At 36.9% G+C, this 23,408-nt stretch overlaps 1 protein-coding gene across 1 annotated transcript in view; it reads right to left on the reverse strand.

Annotated features, from left to right (window-relative positions):
• Positions 1-23,408, reverse strand: part of Thsd7b (thrombospondin type 1 domain containing 7B) — an 834,275-nt gene that overhangs the window by 225,743 nt on the left and 585,124 nt on the right. Inside the window, exons 13-14 of the mRNA XM_028773130.1 lie at positions 18,562-18,756; positions 13,497-13,763 (exon numbers count right to left, since the gene is read on the reverse strand). Coding sequence (XP_028628963.1) covers positions 13,497-13,763; positions 18,562-18,756 — 462 coding nt within the window. The remainder of the gene's footprint in view (positions 1-13,496; positions 13,764-18,561; positions 18,757-23,408) is intronic.

Genomic DNA, 23,408 nt, shown 5'->3' on the forward strand with positions numbered 1-23,408 from the left:
TCATACACTAGCCGATATGAGGCCCCTGATACATATGCAGCAGAGGATTGCCTGGTCTGGCCTCCAGTGTAAGAAGATGCATCTAACCTTGAGAAACCTGAGGCCCCAGGGAGTGATGAGGTCTGGTAGGGTGGGAAGAAGAAACATCCTCTTGGAGATGGAGGAGGGAAGGAGGGAGAAATGGGATGAAGAACTATTGGAGGGTGAACTGGGAAAGGGATAATGACTACACTGCAAAAAAATGATTAAAGATAATTTAAAGCAATATTATTAAACCATAATAATTTCTTTCTTCATTCACAAAATCTGATGTTATTATCATAATATAAAACATGCTCAAATTTCTAAAAGTCTCATCACTTAAAAATATTCCTATACTTTAAAAGTTCAATATTTCTTTAAAAGCACAAAACGCCTTAACTGTGAAATTCTGTAGATTAAAATCAAGTTACATACTTTCCAGAAAGGAAGGACTAGAGCAAACAAAGAAAACAACAATAAAAAGAACAACAACAACAAGCCCAAACCCACACTTTAGCAAAACCAAAAGTTCAACAGTGTGGCTCAACGTCTGACATTCTGACATTTTGGGCTCACTAATCATCTTCTGGGCTCCAAAGGGTTTAGGCATCCCTACCTCTCAAGTCCTTCCATGTACAGTACTCTCAGCTTGTTGCTAAAGCTCAGGCTGGTTCTACTTATACATGCTGCTGTCCTTGGCAGATGTCTAGTCAACAGTCTTAGTACCTTCATTATGCTGGCCTCTCCACTGCAACCTGTTGATTTTTCTCCAGAGACTGACTCAGCCATGTGGCTTTCAGGCCTCAGCCACTCTACATAACCTCGTCAATCTTGCATCTGTCATTCCTTCAAAAACAGTATCAGATAGATTTTTTTAAAACTTTACCAACTTTATCTATTAGCTTGAAAATAACAGAGCATTGAATCCTACAGCTTCTATGCACTGAGCTTATAGCAATGACTCCCATGAGGTCTCACCTCAATGATGGAGATCTCTTGTAAACCACAGTTGACTTTTTATCCCTAGTGGGGCAACATTGAAGGTTTTTAATCTAAAGCATTACACAAATGGCCCTCATAGCCTTTGCTTCCCTTCCAAACATCAAAACCCAACATTTCTCTCAACATTCTTTTCTCCCCAATCCTCCACTAAGCTTTAAGCTAATGTCTGTTAATCTCAAATTTTCAAAATTCTCCATAGGCTTCCAACAAAGTAGTCAAAAGGCACAAAAATCACATGGTCAGGTCCATCACAGAAACCCCAGAATGTGTAAGCAAGCCCAGCAAAGAAAGATTGTTCTGCATGAGGTAGAAATGTTGTCTTTAGTTACAGCACACATTGCTTTACTGCCTGCCTCGCAGCACTGCAATCTGAATAGAACTATGAACCTGCACCTTAGCCACTCTCCTGGAATTCTATATAACTCAGCCTGGACTTCAAACCGTTTAGATGATTTATCCAGAAAAGTTTGTCTTCCCTAGGGGATGAGGCTATACAGAGTTTCTAGCAAAAACCTCTAACCATGTCCAGGCTCTGGCATAATCCATGAACATAAGTGAAAATAGTATTTTATAAGAAGATGCCATGAAAATGAGGCCTTTTGGTGTATTCAGACAAAGTCATCTAATTTCCTATTTCATGGGTTTATTCAACTTGTAGAGTAGAAACAAGATAGTCAAGAAAGAAATCTCACAAAAGTTCCCTTGATCCTCTCATAAACAAATATGTGACACTGGATGCAATTGTGTAGTTTCCCAGCTATGTTGATTAATGAATCAGTGCTGTCCTGGGGGATGTCTTTCTGTACCTGAGTGCTGATAGGAAATACTAGGTCTCATTGTTCAACATTTTGATTAACAACTTGGATACAGACACAGATGGCACGCTTATCAAATTCTGGAATGATATAAAGCCCAGAGTTATAGCTAATATGTTGGATGTCAGAGCCAAAGATTTAGAGCTCTTAACAAGCAGGAATAATGAGTACAAAGAACACTCTGAGAGGGGATGAAGGTAAAAGGCAGTTTTGTATTATGATCCCCAAAGGGCTGCTCAACGTGGAGACTCAGAATGGGGGATACAAAATTTAATGGCAATTTCTAAAACACATACTTCAGGGGTTTTTGACTGCAAAATGAAACTGTCAGTAGTCACTATATTAATTTAGTTGTGCATTTTATCCACTTTAATGTATTTGATAGGTTTATAAAAACATATGCAAAAGTAGTAGTGTTTAGGTACAAAGAAAACAGGGAAATTAGGTAAAACATTGACTATATTGCATTCCCATTTAGTTAAGTTTTTTTGACTGTCTAGCAGAGAAGTGCCCCATGCCTACTGGCTTACCTATCTGCCTTCATTTTTTCCCCACATAGTATTTCCCGTCAGTGTTTGAACTATCCTCAAATTTTATTCACCATACAACCATGGCCTTTTTCTCATGGCAGTTTAAGAATATTCTCAGTGTGTATCTTCTTAATATCTCTCAATTAAATAGAGCTAAGGGATTACATTATTCTTTTTTTATCTTAACACTATGTATCAAACACGTAGCATAGCTCTTAGCACATAGGCATTCAATGAATATTTTCTACATCAGATATAAAATGAGCAAAGAATTCAAGAGGAACCATGGGCAAAGGGTGAATGATACATAGAGATAAGATCTAACATAAAAAAAAAAACAGATTGCTGAAGTCACATTTAAATCTCTGTGTGAAGCTGAGAGAGAAAAACTTCCTAAAGAAATTGACTTCTTTTAGTGTTCAAAAGAACAGAAAGGGGTCACCTTGCAAGAAGTCTCCAAATGCAGTAGAAAAACACATGCAAAGGAGCTGAGTCAAAGAAGGGGCATATGATGCGTGGGGACAGTGGGAGGGATGGTTGGAGCATACGGTACAGGGAATGTGTGTTGGGAATAACACTGGACTCAGTGTTCCCTTTTCCATCTTTAAGCAACTACTGCCAACTGGGAACATGTTGAGACAAAGACAAGCACAGTAACAAAAGGGGGCTTGCCTGGCATATGAATAAAATTTGAATATTTAGTGTGAAAATAAGACAAAGACAAGGGTAAGGGGCATCATGTATCATTTCAAGTTTTTGAAAAACTTAGGCTATGTTTTAGATTTTTATTTAATTTAGTAAAAATAAATTAGGAACTAATGGAGCTTTAACATATTTAACAGATGAGGCTCTTTTATTTGTCTGTTTTGCTTTTTTTTTCTGTTTGTTTTATTTTCTAGTTCCAAAGCTGCTCAGATGAGTATGGGAGTAACAGCTCCTTTGCCCTGAGCAAGCTGAAGCAGGTTTCTCTGTCAGCCCTGCAGCACTAGTTCATGAGTGGTCTGCTATCCCCTTTCTAGGTCAATTCCTTCATATGGCCTATCATGCTAATTACAAGGTATTCTTTATTCTATATCCCAAATCTAGAAATGCATTTCTTTCTTTCATTCAATGAAGTCATTACATTCGTGTTCTTTTGCATCCCTGACATTCGTGTGCATTTATACACCTAGCATTTCTTCTGTTCTCTATTCCCACCATCCAAAAGAGAGTTTCCCACCGTTCAGTTATAAACTAAATTTGAGTTTTCAATATTATCCCTAATGCTACCCTATTTCTGCACCTCTAAACAGAGTTACGATTGAGACTATTACACAGACCTTCATCATGGGAGCAATGCTTTATGTCTCCCAGTTCCCCTAGTTTCTCTATCCTTGATGATAGTCTTGTCAAATCCAACTTTAGCCCCAAGAAACACAAAATAAGATTATAGCCCTAGGATAGTGTGCATCTAAAGTAGCAATATCCTGCTGATTGGGAATGGGAAGGAGCTCTGGAGAGATAAGGTATACTACAGCATGAACTCTTATGTTTCCCACCCCAGCAGGTTACCCTGTTTGCCAGGCAGATCTTGAGCAGAAAAACCTTCTAAAGCTGTGTGCTTCATGAGCCTCACTGGAAAAGTGTCACCATGTTGGGAGCCGCGGCGGGTGCTGGCAAAGTCCGCCATCGCTAGGTGGCGCTATCAGCCATAATTCTTCCTAGTAAACAAGTAAATTGCGCATGTGCCATGGTAAAAGCCCGCCAAAGTTAAAGCCCATCCCACGGCGTTTGGCGCGCAACGAGTAAGCAGCCAATCAGAGGTGAATACACCGCTCTAGGGTATATAGCAGTGCTTTCCCAAGTCGTCTTCGTCTTCTACCACCATTTTTGGTTTTGGGGAATAAACGTGTTTCTATGGAAGGATTCTGGTGTGTGTGTGTGTGTGTGTGTGTGTTCTTGCCGGCGAGACACTACACGCGCACGTCACATCACCAGACTAATCACATTGAGAATTACTGACCTCGTGCTGATTCCCAGAGGTATTGGTAGCTATTTTAGTGGGCACATACCCTCAAAAAATTAAAAATTTGTATGTCTTTCATTTCATTAATTTATGCTCTGTGATCATAAGCAGAACATCCATAACTTTCTCTTGATATATAAAGTAATTATGTATCATATAATGGTACAATGAAAATATAAACAAACTATATGTTTATATTATATATTTTATATATATAATATATGTTAATTATATATAATATAAGACACACACACACACACATATATATATATATATATTTAACAGTGGAGACATGTTAATTTGTCTGTTATAAAGAAGTTCAAATATTCTTCAACAATGCCTCTCTGAAATAAAAAAAAACCCTTTATGATATGAATGCCTGACCAGAAAAACTCAAGCCTAGTTGCCAAGTAGCCTTTTATATTTAACCTAGTCACAAGCACCAAGAGTACTGTCCAACCACAAACCCCCCTTTTCTCCTTTAAGTCTCAAAACATGCTCTCTGCTGAGATGCTATTTCAAACCTCAAAACAATCCCAGAAGTCATCTGTCTTTTAACATCACTGCATTCATATCTTCTTAATTTATTCTACATCTTATTGATTAGTGCTATTTTATTACGAGAGAGTCTACAATATAGACCTCAGATGAGCCAAGTTCCCCAGTGCCAATGGTTTTCACCTGAGTGTGTATGTTTACTTTTTTTGCTTCTGTTTTTAGTGTCAAAATTATCACCAAGACTCATGTGGTGATTATGATCTATTTTATGGCTTTGAGTTTTATGGTTGTGTGACTAGTATACTTGAGTTTATTTCCAGCATAGTGTAAGGGAAGGATCCAGTTGCATTGTGGGTGCATGTGAATACATGCTTACCCAACATTCTTTATTGAAGAGACTATTCTTTGTACTGTGTATGTTCTTAGCACCTCTGAAAGATATTCTTGACTGTTAACTCTGGGATTGACCAAAACTCAAGCATTTGGGTATATTTGTCAGAATTTTTTTTTTTTAGTTATATTATTTGATATGAGAAGACCCACTTTTAGTCTAAATCTTCAGAAAATGAGGATCTACCTCTAATCTGGGCTATATCTTTTGCTGGTAGCCTATATAAAGGATATGGAAGAAGGAAACTGGCTCTCTCTTTCCCTGTTTACTCTCACTCTTACTGGAAAGTCCACTCCTTCACTGGCATTAGAGCCTACTTTGAGATTCCGGCCTATACTGAAGACCAGCTGAAGCACCATCCTTGTGGACTTAGTAACTACTGAATTCTTAGACCTTCAAGTAGACAGTCATTGTTGGACTAGCTAGACCACCCCCATTAACCCCTTTTAGAAACACCCTATGTCTCTCTGTCTATCTGCCTATCTATCTATCTATCTATCTATCTATCTATCTATCTATCTATCTATCATCTATCTATCTATCTATCTATCTATCTATCTATCTATCTATCAATAATCTATAATCTGTGTCTCTTTGTATCTTTCCCTCTATTTCTCCCTCTTCTCTCTATATAAGCATTTATTCTGTAAGTTCTGTTCCCTTATAGAACCTGAACTAATACAGCATACTTGTGTGAGATTCATAGAGTGGTCTATTTGAGGCTTATTTCTGGGCTGTCTACTTTATTCTACTGGTTAATGCATCTGCTCTCATGCTGCTACCATACTATCTAAATCAACTGAGCTTTGTAATACTATCTGAAAACAGGAAGTGATGATTTCATTTCTGTTCTTCTTGCTCATTGTACTTGAGCTTTTCAAGGTCATTTTCAGTTCCATATAGTTATCAAGGTTATGTTACCTACCTCTATGAAAAATGTTACTGAATTTTTGACAGTAACTTCATTGAATCAGAAAGTTTCTTAGTCTACAATGAATATTTTGACTATATTAACTCCCTAGATCCAGAAATGCAGGTTCGCTTTCCATTCACTATGTAGTCCTGAATTTCTCTCATTAAGGTCTTTTAGATTTTAGTGAAGTCATCTTTATTTCCTTGTTTCAATTTGTTTCCATTTTATTCTTTTGGAAATTCCTGTAAATATGATCTTTTTTTTTTTACATTTTGAGATTATAATATATTTACATTTCCCCCTTCCCTTACTCCCTACCTCACTCCATATACCCTTCTCCACTCTCCTTCTAAAATATGACCTCTTTTTTCACTGTTATGACATGTATATATGTAATATATATTATAATTTTAATATAATATATTTCTAAATATAATCCTGTCATTTTGTATACTGTTATTTGTATGTATGTCTTCAGGGTTGATCATTTGGTACTAGACAATCAATTGGTGTGCTTTTCCCTATGTAAGTCCATCTTTCCAGCTCTCAACATTACTCAGTTGCCTATAGTTCTTCATATAGGGTTGAGGTATCATTGGTTTCTCCCCATCCAGTAAGGCACATTTATTGGTGCCATCCTTCATCAATTCACATTTGAGGAGTCATAATTGTAAGACTTTATGGCTGTAGCTTCTTGTATAGAAGATACAAATCTGACAACAAACTCCTTGATTATCTTTCTCTTACAATTTTTCTGCTCTCTCTTCCACAGTGTTCCCCTGAGCCTTTGGTAAAGGAGTGTTTTGTAGATATGTCCATTGGAACTTGGCTGTACAAGTCTGTATTTTGACTTGTTGTGGTTTTCTTCAATGATCTCTGCCTGCTGTAAAGAGAATTTTGCTTGATGACAGGTGAAAAACCACACTTATCTGTGAGTGTAAGACAAATGTTTATAGATTGTCATTAGGGATTATGCTGGCTTAGTAAATTAGTGGTTATAGGGTCTCCTCCAACCATCAGGAGTTAATGAGCATTGGAAACTTAGGTTTCTAGTACCAGGTATTGTTTCTTTCTTGTTTAGATTGTATTAAGTCAAATTAGAAAGCTTTCAGTTACTCCCAAGGTATACATGTTGTGTCCATTTTGTACCCTTAAGGTTATTTTGCCATGTTGATCATTGATGTGGTTCTTAGATGTTCTAACTGAGTAGGTCCGTTGTTTGACTCCATTATTTGGAAGCTTACCTGGTCTTTCTGGTATCATGAAACCTAGTTATGATAGAAAGAATACTCAGATCAGTTTCAAGTTAGGAGAGTCAATGTTCTGTTTCTGAAGTATATAGTGTCTTCAGCAATAGGGACTTGCCTTCCACTAAAGGATAACCAGGGCTTCATGTTTTGAGAATCTCTTGGACAACTCTGGCCAACAACTCAAAAAGGGCTTCTCATGTCTGGCGTTAAAGGTTTTTGTCAGGTGGTCTCTGGCTCTTTGAGAAAGCATGATCAGACCACACAAGAAAGGTCATTAAGACTACATATGTATATGTATGTGCTGAATTACATGTATTGCACATTTTATTTTTAGATAAAGAAGAGTTAGTATTGTGATTTCTATGGCTTTTTCAGGCATTTATACTTTACCCATCTGCCACCTTTTTTTGTATTTGTCTCTCTCCCCCTTTCCTATGGTGGCCTTAGTTTCCGAGTTCTCCTATTCCTTCACTTGTAACCTGTTATTCTCCTTTACTCTCCTCACGCCTATTTCTGTATGTATATCCCTCCTCTTCCCTAGATAAACCCCTTTCCCATTTCCCTGATCTGATCACTTGTATCTTGCCATTCTATTTTATTCATTTCTTTATCGGATAGTTTGTTTCACTATAGAGACATATAGCTTATTTCTATGGCCTGAAAATTAAGCAATTCATGTATTAGTTCTAGAAGATTTTTGTTGGACTCTTCATTAGTTCCTCATAACAGTAAATTCTCTGAATAATTGAGTCAAATTTATTACCCCTTCTCTTCTTATTTAGATGTCTTTTAGTTCTTTTTCTTCCCTAATTGTCCTAACAACACCTAGCAGGAGAAGATAACCTTGCCCAATTTCCAAAATTAGACAAAATACTTAGACTTCTCACCATGGAGTCCAATGCTAGCTATAGGCTCACAACCTCAGACTTGCTGCACTCATTTCTGTGGAATTTTTATTACACAAGATGCTGAAGGTTTTCAAGGACCTTTTCTACCTTTACTGAGATAGCTCTATGCTTTATGTCTTTGATCCTTTAATGTGACCCATCACATTTACATGTCAAGTCATTTTGTATTTCATGCTATAAGAGCCACACATATTCAGTGTGTGTATTCAGTCATTCAACTAAATTTATTTGCTATTATCAAATTGAAGACTATTGAATTTACATTTTATGGGGCTTCAGAATAATACATACACACACACTATGTATATACATACATATGTATATTTCTAATACATAGTATACATATATATGTGTGGAATAACATATAAAATGTATATATGTGTATATATAATATAAATATATTACATATGTGTACATGCATGTGTATATAAATATAATATTTTCATAGTCATTTCACTTTTGTGTCAAAATAATGTTGGTTTCATGCATTCTTAATGGTATCTATTATAAGAAAAAAATCATTTTCTTTTGGTAAAATGAACTTTATATTTTCTTTCTGTGCTAGTACTTTTGATGCGACATCCAAAATGACGCTGCCTAATATCAATCTAGATGATAGTGTCATGTTATCTCTTCATAGTTCTAAAGTGTTGACCATTTAGCTCTAGACCCACTTTGTACTGAATTTTGCTTTGGGATGAGGATGGTTTCAAGCTTGATCCGTTTGTATGTCCACTTTTTCCAGCGTTTTTCTTGGAACAAATCATTCCTGCCTTACTGAATTGTCCTGGACTCCTTGCTAAATCAGTTGCTTATGAATGGAAGCATTTGTCTTAACCGAGCCCTGCTTCATCCTTATATGCTCCCCTGATTACAGTAAACTCTGGTCTTAACAACTGTATCTTTGTGAGATGTTTTGAAATCAGGAATCATGCTCTTCTCTTTCAAACCTGTCCAGACGTTCTTGGTTTGCTAAATTCTCATAGAGTTTTAGGACCATATTTAAATTTATTAAAAAAAAAACAAGCCAAACTTTGGGTCAGGATTACACTGAATCTTTAGGTCAACCAAGAAACCCTTGAATTTTAGCCATTTTAAGATTTCTCATTAATTACCATGGTGTGTTTCCATTTATTTAGGTACCCGATTCAGTCAACAGTGTTTTGGTGCGTTCAGAATGCACATTCTGATTTTATTTTGTTAAAAATTCTTATTAAGTACATAGGATCTTCTGATGCTATTGTTAAAAGAAAACTTTTTCTCAGTTACATTTTCTAATTATTCCTTGTTAATCTATACAATTACAGTTGATTTCTAAAATATGATATTGTATCCTGAAAACTTACTGGATTCATTTATTAACTGTAAGAGTTGAGGAAAGCAGGGTTCCTGGAGGGCTTGGAATTTGCTGGTGCATGCTATTGGCAAGAGTAATACTTTAGCCTCTTCCTTTTAAATCTTGGCACTTTAAAACATTATTTCATTTATTTTGCAGTTTGCTACATTGCCTGGATCGACTCTCCAGGCAGTGACTAATGGAACTTGACAGTACACATTTTGGCTGGTCGCCACTCCATCATATTATTATATATTATATTATATATTATATTATATTATATTATATTATATTATATTATATTATATTATATTATATTATATTATATTATATTATATTATATTATATATTTTAGTGTGTGTGTTTGGGGGCAAGAAATATGCACTATGGTGATACACATAGACATACATATGTAGATGCATGTGTCTATATAGAAGACTCTTTTTCCCTGGGAAAGTCTTTTATTGAACCTGAAGCTCACTGATTTGGTGAGGCTGGCTGGTCAGAGAATTCAATGCATTTATTTGCCTCCATGCCCCCAAATGGTGAGGCTATTAGGTACAGGCAGCAATGCTCAATGTTTTTCTTTATATGAGTGCTGGATACTGGGAATTCAAACTAGGTCCTCACATTTGCAAAGCAAGGGTTCTTACCCACAGAACAATCTCCCTAGCCCTGATTTATTTTTAAAGCATAGCAGATAAGTTACTTTGCATCTCTTCATAGGATGTCTACTTGTTTGCACTGAAGGAAAGCAAGAAACCCTATTGATTGAGTAATTGAAAACCACTTGTTTCCAAGTTGTTTACCTTCTCAATTGGCATAAACATATACCTTTCCCTTACAATTAGGCCAAAGGAAGTGACAGATGGAATTCATTTGAAATTCTCCCTTGAGAAGTATCAAAACAAATACTTTCTCCAGAAAGAGCCCAAAAAGGGCCCTGGGAATGTCTTCTGTATCTACCTTTTTAGGAGGCTTAGGAGGCTTAGAAGGCTAGGGTATATGCCAGAAGGGTGAAGTCCTTGCAGGAGGCTACTAAAAGGATAATGTATGGAGATGAGAGAGAAACTGAAGTGATGAAGACCTGGAAAGAAAGACTATCTGCAGCCAGGACCAGCCTCAAAGAGGGCATGAGAATGACAACCAGCACTAGCACTGGGCAAGGCTTAACCTTGGGTTTGTCTTTGGAACTCATATTAACCATCCCACGGTGAGCTGAGAATGCTAGACAAGGTTTTGGTATCTGCCCTACAAGAATTTGGTCTTGTTTTGGTCTAACTTCTTTTTTCTTCCCCTCTTTTTTATGATAGAAAAGAATATTGTATCTACTTTTGTATTCTGTATGAAATACGTATTTCCATTTTGATTTTTCAGGGCTCACAACTAAGTGTTTACCAATAGTCTCTCAAGAAATTTTGTCTTTGAAGCTTTTTGTGCAATGCTGGAGGTGTTAGGCTCTTGGAGATGGACTAGGATATAGTTTGCATAATGAGAACAATGTGAGTTTGGGGGTACTAGGAGGACTAATTTTGACTGTCAATTTGACTGGGTTAATAAACCCCAAGTTGACCTTGGATATGTCCATGGAAATGTTTCCATAAGGGCTAACTGTGAAGAAAACTTACCTTGAATGTGTATGCCATCACTGCCTTGGCTGAGCTCCTGGATGGAATGAACAGGTGGGAAGGAGAAATCTAGCTGAGAACTGGCATTCCCTACCACCACTTTGCTTTCTAGAAACTGTGACATGAGCAGTTTTCCTCTACCACATCCTAGAGTTATATTGCTTCCTTGCCCCAGGTCCCAGAGCAATGGGGAGGGCTGATCATGCACTGAAGTCTCTGAGACTATGAACTTCCCACTTTTGAAGTTGCTTTCTCAGGTATCTTGTCACCATGATGGAAGAACTAACACAACTTTGGAAGATCACTGTCTTTGTGGGTGAAGAACATTTTCAGCTCACTCTGCAGTCTGTACTTTAAAAGCAGTTCTTTGTGTAACTATCACTATCACCCTCTCCTATTCCCCCACCATGCCTGTCCTAGGCTGGCAGCTATAGATTAGAGGGATGTCCTTTTCCCATTTTAGTCTTTCTGCAAACTGTGGCTAGAAACAGTCTCTTTTGAAGCATGATTTGCATCCATTATCATCTCTTTCCCCAGCTTACTGCTGCAGTTGAATGAGATTCATGCTCCTGAGTTGATTTCATGAGACTTCCCTGATGTCAGCATCACTTCACATAACTCCCCCTCCACCTTGCATCCAAATTACTTGTTGTACTTTCATTTTCCGGAACATATTTCCTCCATGAGATGTTACTGGGAGAGATGGTTCTGTTAGGTACTGACTACTCCCTGGTCTTCTTGTTTTTTTCATCCCAGATTGAATCCTCAGTGGGTATTCCCCTAAAGACTAGGCAAGTACTCTCAAGTTAGCATCCTCAGAGCTGGTCAGAACTTAAATTCCTTTTGGGCATCTTTAAATATCAATCTATTACTTTAAAATTTTCTCCTGGGTTCCTCTATAACCTCATACTAGCAAACACAAATTGTAGAAGAAACATGGGCCAAAATCTCTCAAACACAGCAGACTTCAGCCTAGTTAGCATTTCGAAGGGGGCAGAAGAGGCGTACAGCAAAAATGCAACATATATGCTTTTATATAGTAAATATATAAAAGCACTGCACATGTGAAAGCTGAATGGCACTAACTTTGACTTCTTTAGAAGTGTCTATTTTTGGTGCTTAATATTTCTAAAAGTCAGATTACACCATTCAGTTCTGCAGGCTAACCAAGGAGGCAGGTGGTAGTAAGCTGGTACTAGTTCAAAGAATCACTGATCCTTGGGTTGATTCTAAGCAATGGTATGGGTGTGTCTTATCTAAGGATGGCCTAGCACACTGTCTATAGAAGAACTGTCTTTTTGCCTTACTCTTTTATTAGAATGAATTTAATTTGTCATTTCTGGTGTTAATGATAAAGCATCCTAGAAACATGATATTAATGGGTAAGTCTAAATTCGATCCATCTACTTACACAATTACCCAAGCATGGATTTCTTTTTAACTCCTCAGTTGAATCCATATCTTGTTTGGTCTTGTAAATAAAAGGTAGCATAAGAAGAAAACTAAAGATAGCATAAAACTAAAACGAAATGCATAGAGTCCGTTCTGACCATCAGCCTCAGCCTTGCCCACCTCCTGCATTGTGACTGAATTTAGCCTTCTGTTCACTTCTAGCTCAGAATCCTAAGGCTCAGAAATTCAATCTTCTTTCCAAATAATATCTAACAAAATTCACCCAGAAGACCCCATTGATTCCTATCTTTTATTCACTTGTATGCATTTACATCCACACTGAAAATATTGAAAGTCAATTTTTCCCATTGATATTTTATCAGCTACCTCACACAAAACTCAGGAAGTGATTTCCCCCTAATGTTTATGGTGAAAGCACTAATTTTACAAACTCCATAAAATCTGCATTCCTTTCCCTGAGGCTTGAGGTTTCTCAGTGAAGAGGATCAACTGTTACCCCTAACAGGAAGCCGTGACCAATAAGCCAAGTTCAACCAAGGAAGGACTTGGTGGCCGGGGGGTGGGGGGGGGGAGAGTCAAACGTCTGCAGTTAGTATAGTTCAGAAAATAGTTGTGATGAGATTGTGTGCATTCCATGTGCCTTGATTTTATGATGACAGTGTGCTATTCACAAATAAGAATGATAATATTTCATAAGGAATAAATCTACAGTGGTATGCAGACCTTCAGTAAACCTCCTGAGCTCTGTGAAATTTCTCATCTACCACTTCTCATCTGTCTCCTTACCAGAGCTGTTGCAGAATGAGGGGTCAACAGGTCTTCCATTTATATTGGAGCATGCTATTGCTCGAAAGCGCACGCCTTCTCCACATTCTTTGTCGTCTCCTTGTACCCACAATTCTCCTTGTTGAGGATCCCTTTTTCCTTCTGGTAGAATGCAAGCTGACCAGTTTCCATAAGGATGAGACATGAATGCATCACAGGGACATGGTTCCATCTCCACCAGAGGGTACAGGGATGCATCCTGGCACTTTTCTTTCTTTCTGCTTTTCCCTGTTAGAAGAAGACACATGGTGCTATTAATTTTGGATTTGATGTTCTTTTGAAATCGCTCACTTGTTTATACAAACAACCATTTGAACATTAAACTTAAATACAATTTCAATCTCTTTTTTTGTCATGGAAATAAATTCTAGGAAAATATAAGCAGTAATCTGGGAAACTATGAAATTAAAACTAATTTGAAAATAAAAACAATTTTGTCTTAAATGTGGTACAAGACATTATGCTTATTATACCAGTTCAATAATTAGAAAACTCTTATTACTTTATTTCATATTTTTCTTCCCCAAATACTAACCCAGCCAAATTTGGCTTGGGCAAGATGGGATGTGCACAGGTGGTATCACTGTCCCTCTATTTAATTGATAACAACAATTTGGCTAACCTTGTCTTCTTCAAGGGAAACCAATAAAAGCATACACAGAAAGCCCTTTCCTTTTTCTACAAATAACTAAAAATAAACTTCTCCAAAAACCAAAAGTATATTCTTCATATAACAAGCTCAAAGTGAAGGCAGAGGTTACTTCAGATGGTACAGACAATGGGAAAGTAATCTTGCTTCCTGAAATCAGACTACTTATAAATGTTAAAAGTAACAATAAGTTGAAATAAACCTTCTGTTTGAGAAGCCCTTTGAACTTGAGCATCCTGATGTGACTTCACTTTACCTACCTATTAAGTTTGGTATAACTTTTAGTTGTTTTGCCAACTTGGAGTAATAATAACATGTTTCTTCTATATTCCTAAAACTTTCCTGGATATAATAATTTCACCATTTTTTTCTCTCATCAGTGAGTCATTTGCTAGGGTCATGGCTGGTTATAACAATCGTAGGCAGCTTTACTGGTCTGTCTGTAGGCCTTTTAGCTATCATGCCAATACTTTATAAGGTGATGTGTGGGTAGTTTCCTCATTGTCACATTGCTTTCCACAATCACAGTTATACAAATTCTGCCTAGTGGGTGATTGACTCATGAGCATGTTATTTATGCCTACAAATAATTTGCAAGGATTCTTGTGGAATCTGAATCACTCTTGCCTGGCATGAACTATTCTTAGTCACTGACATTGGATTGTCTTGATGTGAATTGCTCTATCCTGATCTTCTCCCTGAATTGCTCTACCATGACCTTCGACATCTATTGGCCTTTCAGGGTACTGCACTCACTCGTGTCTGCTGTTAGGAACACTCAGAATCAGTTTGAGAAGGAGATTGTTAGTGTCCTGAGAGCTTTCTGACTGTGAAGTTCATCACTACACAGTCCCATTCCCTCCTATCAGACTGGCCTAGAGCTGTACTCCTCATATGAAATACTACTGAACTTCACCTCCATCCTGGACCTTCCCCTCTGTTTTCTGCCCACTCAGTCTTAGATTACAAGTCTACCCTGGGTCTTGACATCACTTTTCCCAAGGTGATGAAAGAAATTAATGCACCAGGAAGCAATTTCTTATCTTTCAAAGTTGATTGTAGGTGACCTCTCAGAGTGCCAATTACAACCTTATTTTTGAGATAGTCTCCCTAATTTCCATCATAATATGCCCTTTTATCCCTTATTCCTGTTCTGATTCTACCATCCCTGTGGTCACATTTCAGGATTTACTACTTTGTTTAGTGAACATCCTCTCTCTATTTAGCTGCTAAGTTTCCTCACTGGATCATCTTGGATTCTCATCTCTCAGCTCCTATATGTTTATTCTAGTTGAGACCTTAAATTACTATTTATAATTCTTACACTTGAAATTATTAATTCTGTCCAAGATTTCTTGCTCAAGTCTCTGAGCCACAGGCTAGATAGAAACCTGCACCTAAATCAGCCACTGAATTTACTGTGATAAAACCAAACTCACCCTCTGTACCACACAGGTTCCCTCCCCCCCCACCCCCATGTATGCCAACAATGCCAAGGGAACATTACAATGCTAGACTTGAATTATTTTGGTACAGTCTATACATAGGACTAATGACAGCATCTAGGGTAATATTTCAGGAGCCCTCAAGTTATTTTTCCTCTTTCACTAGATTCTACTCTATTTACTCATACCTCTAGGTCTCTAACTCAATTCTGTCTCCACAATGGGAGAAAAACAGAAGATGGAGAAAGGAGATGACAAGAAAGAAGAAAGATAGTCTTCATCTATAAAGCAAACAGAAGCTACCAGAACAAACACTCTATATAAATAGATGTTGCCTCTGCTTGTGATTTAGCTCTTAATTACATGACAGCCCTGTTTAAAGATGGATTGAAGTAAGTGAGTTAATGCTGAAACAATTCTCCCAATAAGAAACACATTAGTGCTGGGTCTTCACTTTGATTGCATTCTAATCAAAATCAGCAGTGACCTTTAGACTAAGATAGACGTAAAAACATCAATCTTTAGTGCAAATGCAATGACATAACCCCCTAATTCAAAGTGTGAGTGATCTAGCTATTTTGAACATGTATATTCCCATACTTGGATAATAAATTTAATGTATCTGTCATTGAATAAACAATTGCTTTAATTAGCACACAGTCTAGAATCTGTAAACATCCAGTTCAGAAACAAATGTGAAATACCTAAATGGTAACTTAAAAATCCTCCTTAAAAGGAAGCTAACATTCTAGATGGCCAATATTCACTGGAGTGGCTTGTGTTAGGAACTATGGTGTGTCTGTGTCACATGGTCTAAATCACATGGTTTCTATAGCCATTCACATTAGATAATATTCATTAAATTTTCTGTCAATTGTCATGAGAGAAAGTAACAATAAAAGAAATCATAATAATAAGCCTTGAACAAGTTAGGGGAAAAATTCAATGTATTAATGTGCCATTGGCTTTTAGTTTATCAATATTGTTGTAAATGGTTGTTTGTTCTTTCATGACTAATGTATTTTATGAGACTGATCAATTATGTTGTCATCTAGACAGAAGGAGTGCAACGATCAATTAGCTACCTAAAATAGTAGCAGCTAATAAAACATACAATAAGCGTGAGCAGCCTTTTAGTATAAGTAATCATTAACTTTGAATCATACAATAATTTATAACAGCCTTCAATATGTAGTTTTATAGAAAATATATCATAGAAGTTAGTCATTCAACTTTAACAATTTATAGTACAAATGGTGCTAGCTGTAAAATGAGCCCAAAACAGTTGATCTTATTTAGTACTTGCTAAATGTCCTTAGCAAACCTCCAAGTCAAGGGATGCACCAGGCTACCAACTATGATCTTTCTCACCAAAGGAAGTTCTTTTTCACCTCAGATGTGAATCATTGCTAGGACAATGACTTCTGACACACTGGTGTGTGCAGGACAGCAAAATAGCTGGAGATTAGTCTCTAACTTCAGATTCGGTCTGTCATGTGTACTCTGTCCTCTTGTATTGCTTTTTCTATTGACAGTATTACATATAGTCACATATGGACAGACATTTTGTACAAGAATGGGTGCAGCATTCCTCATTTGCAAAGTCTCTTGTGATTATACATTTCACCTTCACTTGCAATGTAGATTTTGAGGTCCAGTTTGTATGCAGAAATTCTGAAAAAGCTGTAGTACATCCAGTGAACCAATTTTAGAAAGTATAGATGCGATCAGGTAATCAGTGCACTAGAATAGTGAGTGTGGGGGCAATTCTGATGGGGTTTGTTCCCCAATTGGTTCTTGATCTGTCAATAAAGAAAGCCATGAGATATTTGCTGAATGGAAGGAATAGGCATGACTTCTTGGTCCCTGGAGGAAAAACAGACAAATGCAAGGGAAAAGAAAGTTCTCCATGCTTTGGAGAAAGAAGAACCAAGCAGCCATGTGAGTTTGTAGGAAGAGTGTGGGGATGGGGGTGGCCATGGCCACTCCTGCAGTTCAAGGAAGGGACTAGATGTATCGTAGCAACTAAAGTTTAGGGCAGGTGGGAGGTGTGGAGATGAGAGTATTGTTAAGGTCTTTTATCCATGGATTCAAGGGAAGCTGGGTGGGGGCCAGTAGTGCAGCACTTTCATTCCCAGAGCGTAGGCATAGTAACAAAAAGCTACATGCAATAAGTGAGTTTGAATCAAGATACCTTGAAATACTCGTGTAAACAAATGATCATCTGTGCTTAGTCCCTCAATCTTGATACTAATTACATTATCTTACTGATCATTCTCATTCCCTGAGTTTCATTTCTTACATACATAAGTGCATATACACTTAGGAGAAATCACAGGGCATTATCTGCACAGTCAGTTTTGCTATGGTAGCAGTTATTTTTATATTGCCAGCAAGAAAAAAAAATGCTCTAATGCTTCAACTAAACTAGGATTTGGTTCAGTTTCCATTAACCTTTGCAGAAGTACACAGTACTGACAGACAGCAATAAGACACAAAAGAACCTGCATGTGTAATTTGACTTTTACATTATAATAATAAAGTCTGAAAGGGTCGAACTACTTATCAGTTAATGGCAAAAAGACAATAATGTCAGTTATTTCACTTTCTTAAAAAAAGTAGCAGTGACCGTTTTAAGCTTGCAAACTGTCTGCTAAGATAACACACTGCTAAATTTGTCATGGGATATTCAAATAAATTATGAAGCTATGCTGAAAACTTTATTGACATAAATGGTCCTATCGTCCATTTCACAAATATTAACCAGGTATATATTACTTATCAGGCATTGCTGCAAGTCTTAAGGATATGTCCTGGGAATTGGGAAGAAGGAGGAATTTGATCACATTTCTTTCTGTGACAACTTATATTCTACATAAGGTATTCAGAGAACTGTGGCTGGGCTGAAGCTGTAATGGCAGGTACATCCTACCTGTGAGCTGCCGCCTCCTGATCTGGGTTGCTTCACAGTTCTTGGAGCAGGGAGTGAACTTAGACCAAGGGGTGAAGGTGCAGTCTTCCCGACAGGGAATGGTGCATTCCTGCACAAGAGGAGGCATGCCATTCATCTGCTTGAGGCATTCTGTCATTTCTGCCGACTGGTTATCATCAGAGATGCACGAGACATCTAGGAAAGAGCACACATTCTCTTGTTATCGTGTTGATTAAATCAGTGAGGTGCTTTTTCTTTGACAAAATAGTTGAAGTCCCCAGTGTTTGAAAATATGTGATTGCAATGGTGTTCAACATAGCTAACCTTACTGCTCCCTGGAAATTAAATTTTTATTGTTGCCATTGGAGGTATTTGAGGATTTAATTGGTTTCATTATTAATCCAAGCCTTGCATTGACAGGAACCAAAATAACTTCCAGTAATTTATTATACTTCTCCTTAGGAACATTTGATCCCTAGAGATGGAATAAAAGTTGGAAAGCACATCTGTAAAACACACTGAAATGAAGGCAAAAATGCCAAACCCATTGTTAGGAAATTATATGGGCCTTTGCTAGGTTGGGTTTCTTTTGGTTGGATGATGAGATGATTATTAAGGTATGGAAGTAGTTACATCGCCATCAGTACAGAAAAAGGAATTTTGCTAACTCTAAGCCTTACTCCATTATTAATATTGAAGCATCAGTTTACTTTTTAAATAATTTTCTTAGAATAGTAAAAATCTAACCAGATGATTCCCACTGTAAACATCTTATCAGTTTCAAGTAACTTCTCAAACTTTCTTCTCCCACCTTTTGTATTTTGTACAGCATGCCTAGTTATATCATCACTAACAATTATGAGGTAAGATATTTTTGAAATTTCATCTGAATTTTATTTGATTTCTTTAGACTAATGTCATTTAAAATCCTCAATTTAGAACATTTGACACTTTGACTTAGTTGATTAATTATGAACTCTGCAGGATGCATATGATCTATAGCTGCTCTATAGAGCACATTTCTCAATCTCAGAATTGTTGACATTTTACACTGGGGAAAATATTTACAGGTGCCTGAGTGAGGGCTGTGTATGGTAAGCTATGGAGCAGACCCCCCCACCCCGCAGCTTCTCTATGCATTATATGCTGCTGACACACAACCCTCCAGGTGGATACAACTGAAAATGTCTCCAGACAGGATGTGTTTGAACAACTGCTTTTCATAGTGCTCTGCTAGTAGGTATCCTTGTGTAAGCAGCTCTAGCAATATATCTGGGAACATTTATTTCTCTAAGTGCTCCATATGATTTTGACCCACCTTCCACTACTATCTACATCTGGCATGTTGCTATTGGATGTGATATCTGTTTAGTTAATAATTATATTGTTAAACCTTTATAAGGTAATGTTTTGTTTTTCTTTATATACCTACAGGGATTGCCTAGAGGGCAATGTTGTTACAGAGGAATCTCCATGTGGTGTTTAATAAGGAGTGAATTTTTCTACATCCCCATCAAGAGTTCTAGCCCTGTAAATGATTGTTATCTTTATAATTTGTGTTTTATATTCCTTAGCAATCTTTATAAATAAATTTACTTCCATATATTTGTTGTGTAGAGTCCTAGATTTCATAAGAACATGTTCATGTAAGTATATAATGTATTTTGACAATAATCTACATACTTACTTCCTCTCTCTCCCTTTTCCCCTCCCTTCCTCCTCTAGTTAGTGCCTTCATTTCCTTATATAAATCTACTACTATTTTTATGTCATACTTATGAAACTACATTGTATATTTATATAAAATACAGGATCTACCAATAGTAGAAGACAAATGTAGTATTTGTTCTTTTGAATTTGATTTAATTTGGTTAAATGATAACCTGAAGTTGTATTAATTTTCCTCTATACTGACTAATTCATATTTTTTAAGAACTTCATGCATGAGCATCACATTTATGTCACTTTCATCTTTTCTTCTAGTTGTTTTCCAACACATCCAATGTCTTACCCCTCTCTCCCCCCCCCCTCAAATTCATGACCTTTTCCTCTTTATTTATTATTGCTACATATTACACACAGGCTCACACAATCACACATGTACACACACACATACACAAATACACTACTGAATCCATAGGTTTCTCATAGGTACTTGTGCTTGGACTGACCACTTGGGATTGTGTAATCTGTTCAGTATATTATCCCTGGAAAAAAACTAATCCTCCTCATTCAATTCAGTAGCAATTAATTTTCTGTAGCTTTTCATCTAGGAGTAGGAATTTTTGATAGTCCCCTTTTAAATGGGTGTGTCAATTGGTACTGTTTAGGTTTTGTTTAGGCAGCCATATTGTTGAGAGTGTGGGTTTCTGTTCATGGCTTGAAGATACTTTCTAGCATTAGGTATCCTGGTCCTCTGACTCTTAAAATGTCTCTGTTCTTATTTCATTTTTCTTGAGCCATATTTTGTTGTGGTTGCACTGTAGATGTGTGTGGTGGTTTGAATGAGAATGGCCTTCATAGGCTATTATATTTGCAAGCTTAGTTCCCATTTGATAAAATGTTTGATAAGGATAAGGATGTGTGGCCTTGTTAGTAAAAATGAGTCATAGGAGTAGGCACTTGAGGTTTCAAAAACTCACGGCAGTCCCAGCTCTCACCCCCCTCCCCATGCCTGTGGGTTAGGATGTAAAGCTCTCAGATACAGCTGCAGAAGTATGCCTGTCTGCTTCCCGCCATGATGATAATAGACTGTAAAAGTATAAGCTAGCCCCCAATTAATGTGCTCCTTTATAAGAGTTGTCTTGATGATAGTGTCTCTTCGCAGTAATAGAACAATAACTAAGATGGTGTATTGACTTGGACTATTCATCCTATGCTCAGTTATCTTCTGTATTTTTAGCAGTTTGGGAGCTGTATAATAGCCTCCATCTGTTGGAAAAAGAAGCTTATTTAATGAATGGTGAGAGTTACATTTATCTGTGAGAACATACCACATTTTATTTATCTAATTCTCTGTTGGTAGATAACTAAGTTGGTTCAATAACATAGCTATTGTGAATGCTGTTTCAATAAACATTGATGTGTAATATCTCTGTTACTTACATTTGTTCCAGTAAATATTCAAGAGTAGTATAGTTGGCTCACACGGTAGTCTATTTTTAGTTTTGCTGAGGCTCCTTCATACTGATTTCTATAGGAGCAGAGCTAGTTTATATTTCTACCATCCATGTCTAAGCATTTACTCTTTCCTCATATTTTGGCCAACATTTGTTCATGTTTTTACTTTTCCTTTTTAAATTTACTTAAAAATATTTCTCACAGTATATCTTTTGATGGCATCTGCCCCAAACTTCTCTAGATTCCCTACTTCCTTCCTTCTCATCCTGCTTTATGTTCCCTCTCCCCAGCACTCCCTTTGTCTTTCACAAAAAGACATGAAAAGACAAAAAGCAAAAAACAAAAATTAAAACAATAAACTGGAAAAAAATCAATGTGAATAAAATACCAAACCAAAACCAAATAAATCAAAAAATCCAAAAAACAACAAAAACAAAAATATGTGGATTTCATGTTGGCCGTATACTCCTGAGCATGGAGCCTGCTCTATAGTGTTGTTAATAACCAGAAACACGCCACTGAAGAAAACTGGTTTCCTTTTCCTATTTGTTTTGCTAGAAAATTGCTTCTTTGTTAGGGGCGGTACTTTGTATCTAATTCTTATTCTCGTTGCTGGGATTTTGTTTGACTTGAACCTTGTACATGCTATGCAGTCTGTTTTTAAACATATGTGCATTAGTACTGTTAGGTCTTTTAATATTCCTGCCTCCTCTTCTGCATTGTTCCCTAAGCCTTGAGTGAAGTGGTTTGATTAAAAATAAATCTCATTTAAGGCTGAATCCCTCAAAGTCTCTTACTCCCTGAACATTGTCTGGTTGTGGGTCTCTTTGTTCATTGTCATTTACGGCAAAACAATACAATACAATACAATACAATACAATACAATACAATACAATACAATACAATACAATACAATACAAAACACTGCACTTCTCTAATGAGGGATGAGAAGTGATAAGCTCTATGGAGAAAACAGTCTGTCATCAGGGATCACTTTAATTGGCATTTTCTTTTAGCAGAACAATAGTATTGAGTTTTTCCCTATGACTATGATGTCTCTAGTCTCCAGCTCTTTGCAACTTTAACAGTGTCATATATGGGTTCTATCTCATGCATGGAATGGGCCTTAAATACAATGGAGAAGTAGTTGGTTACTCCCATAATATTTGTGCCACTTTTGCATCAGATTATCTTGCAGGCTATTATAGGTCATAGAGTTTGTAGCTGGATAATATTTAAGCATACCTTTCTCCTTCAGCGGCACGAAGAATACGTTCTACAACTGTGAGCACAAGTTAGTAGGGGTAAAGTTTTTAGACGGGCAACGGCAATTTCTTCATGTTTACTCACATAAAGTAAGCTTTGTCCTCAATAAGGCCTTACAACCAGGTTACAGAGAGTAATGAACTGCCTTGAAAATAGCTTGTGGTGTTTGGGTGGGTGGGAGTCCAATGAGACTCTTTTAGCCAGTGACTTAAGAAGATGTAACCCATCCCTGGCATTGCAAACCTTTAGCCAAATTAAGCAAAAACATGTGAAATAATATGAAAGGGGAAAATTATAATATGCAACAAGAAAATTCAGAGTGTCATAAATAAATACTTTGAAAATCTATATTCCAACATATACATACATATATATGTTGTCTTGATGGGGTATTGTCTCCCCCTTATATAGTGACCCACTTTAAATGTATTTCATTTATGTATACATTTTAGGAAGATATA

The sequence above is a fragment of the Grammomys surdaster genome, unplaced genomic scaffold (genome assembly GCF_004785775.1).
Source record: "Grammomys surdaster isolate TR1022 unplaced genomic scaffold, NIH_TR_1.0 221, whole genome shotgun sequence".
In the NCBI taxonomy this organism is placed as follows: domain Eukaryota; kingdom Metazoa; phylum Chordata; class Mammalia; order Rodentia; family Muridae; genus Grammomys; species Grammomys surdaster.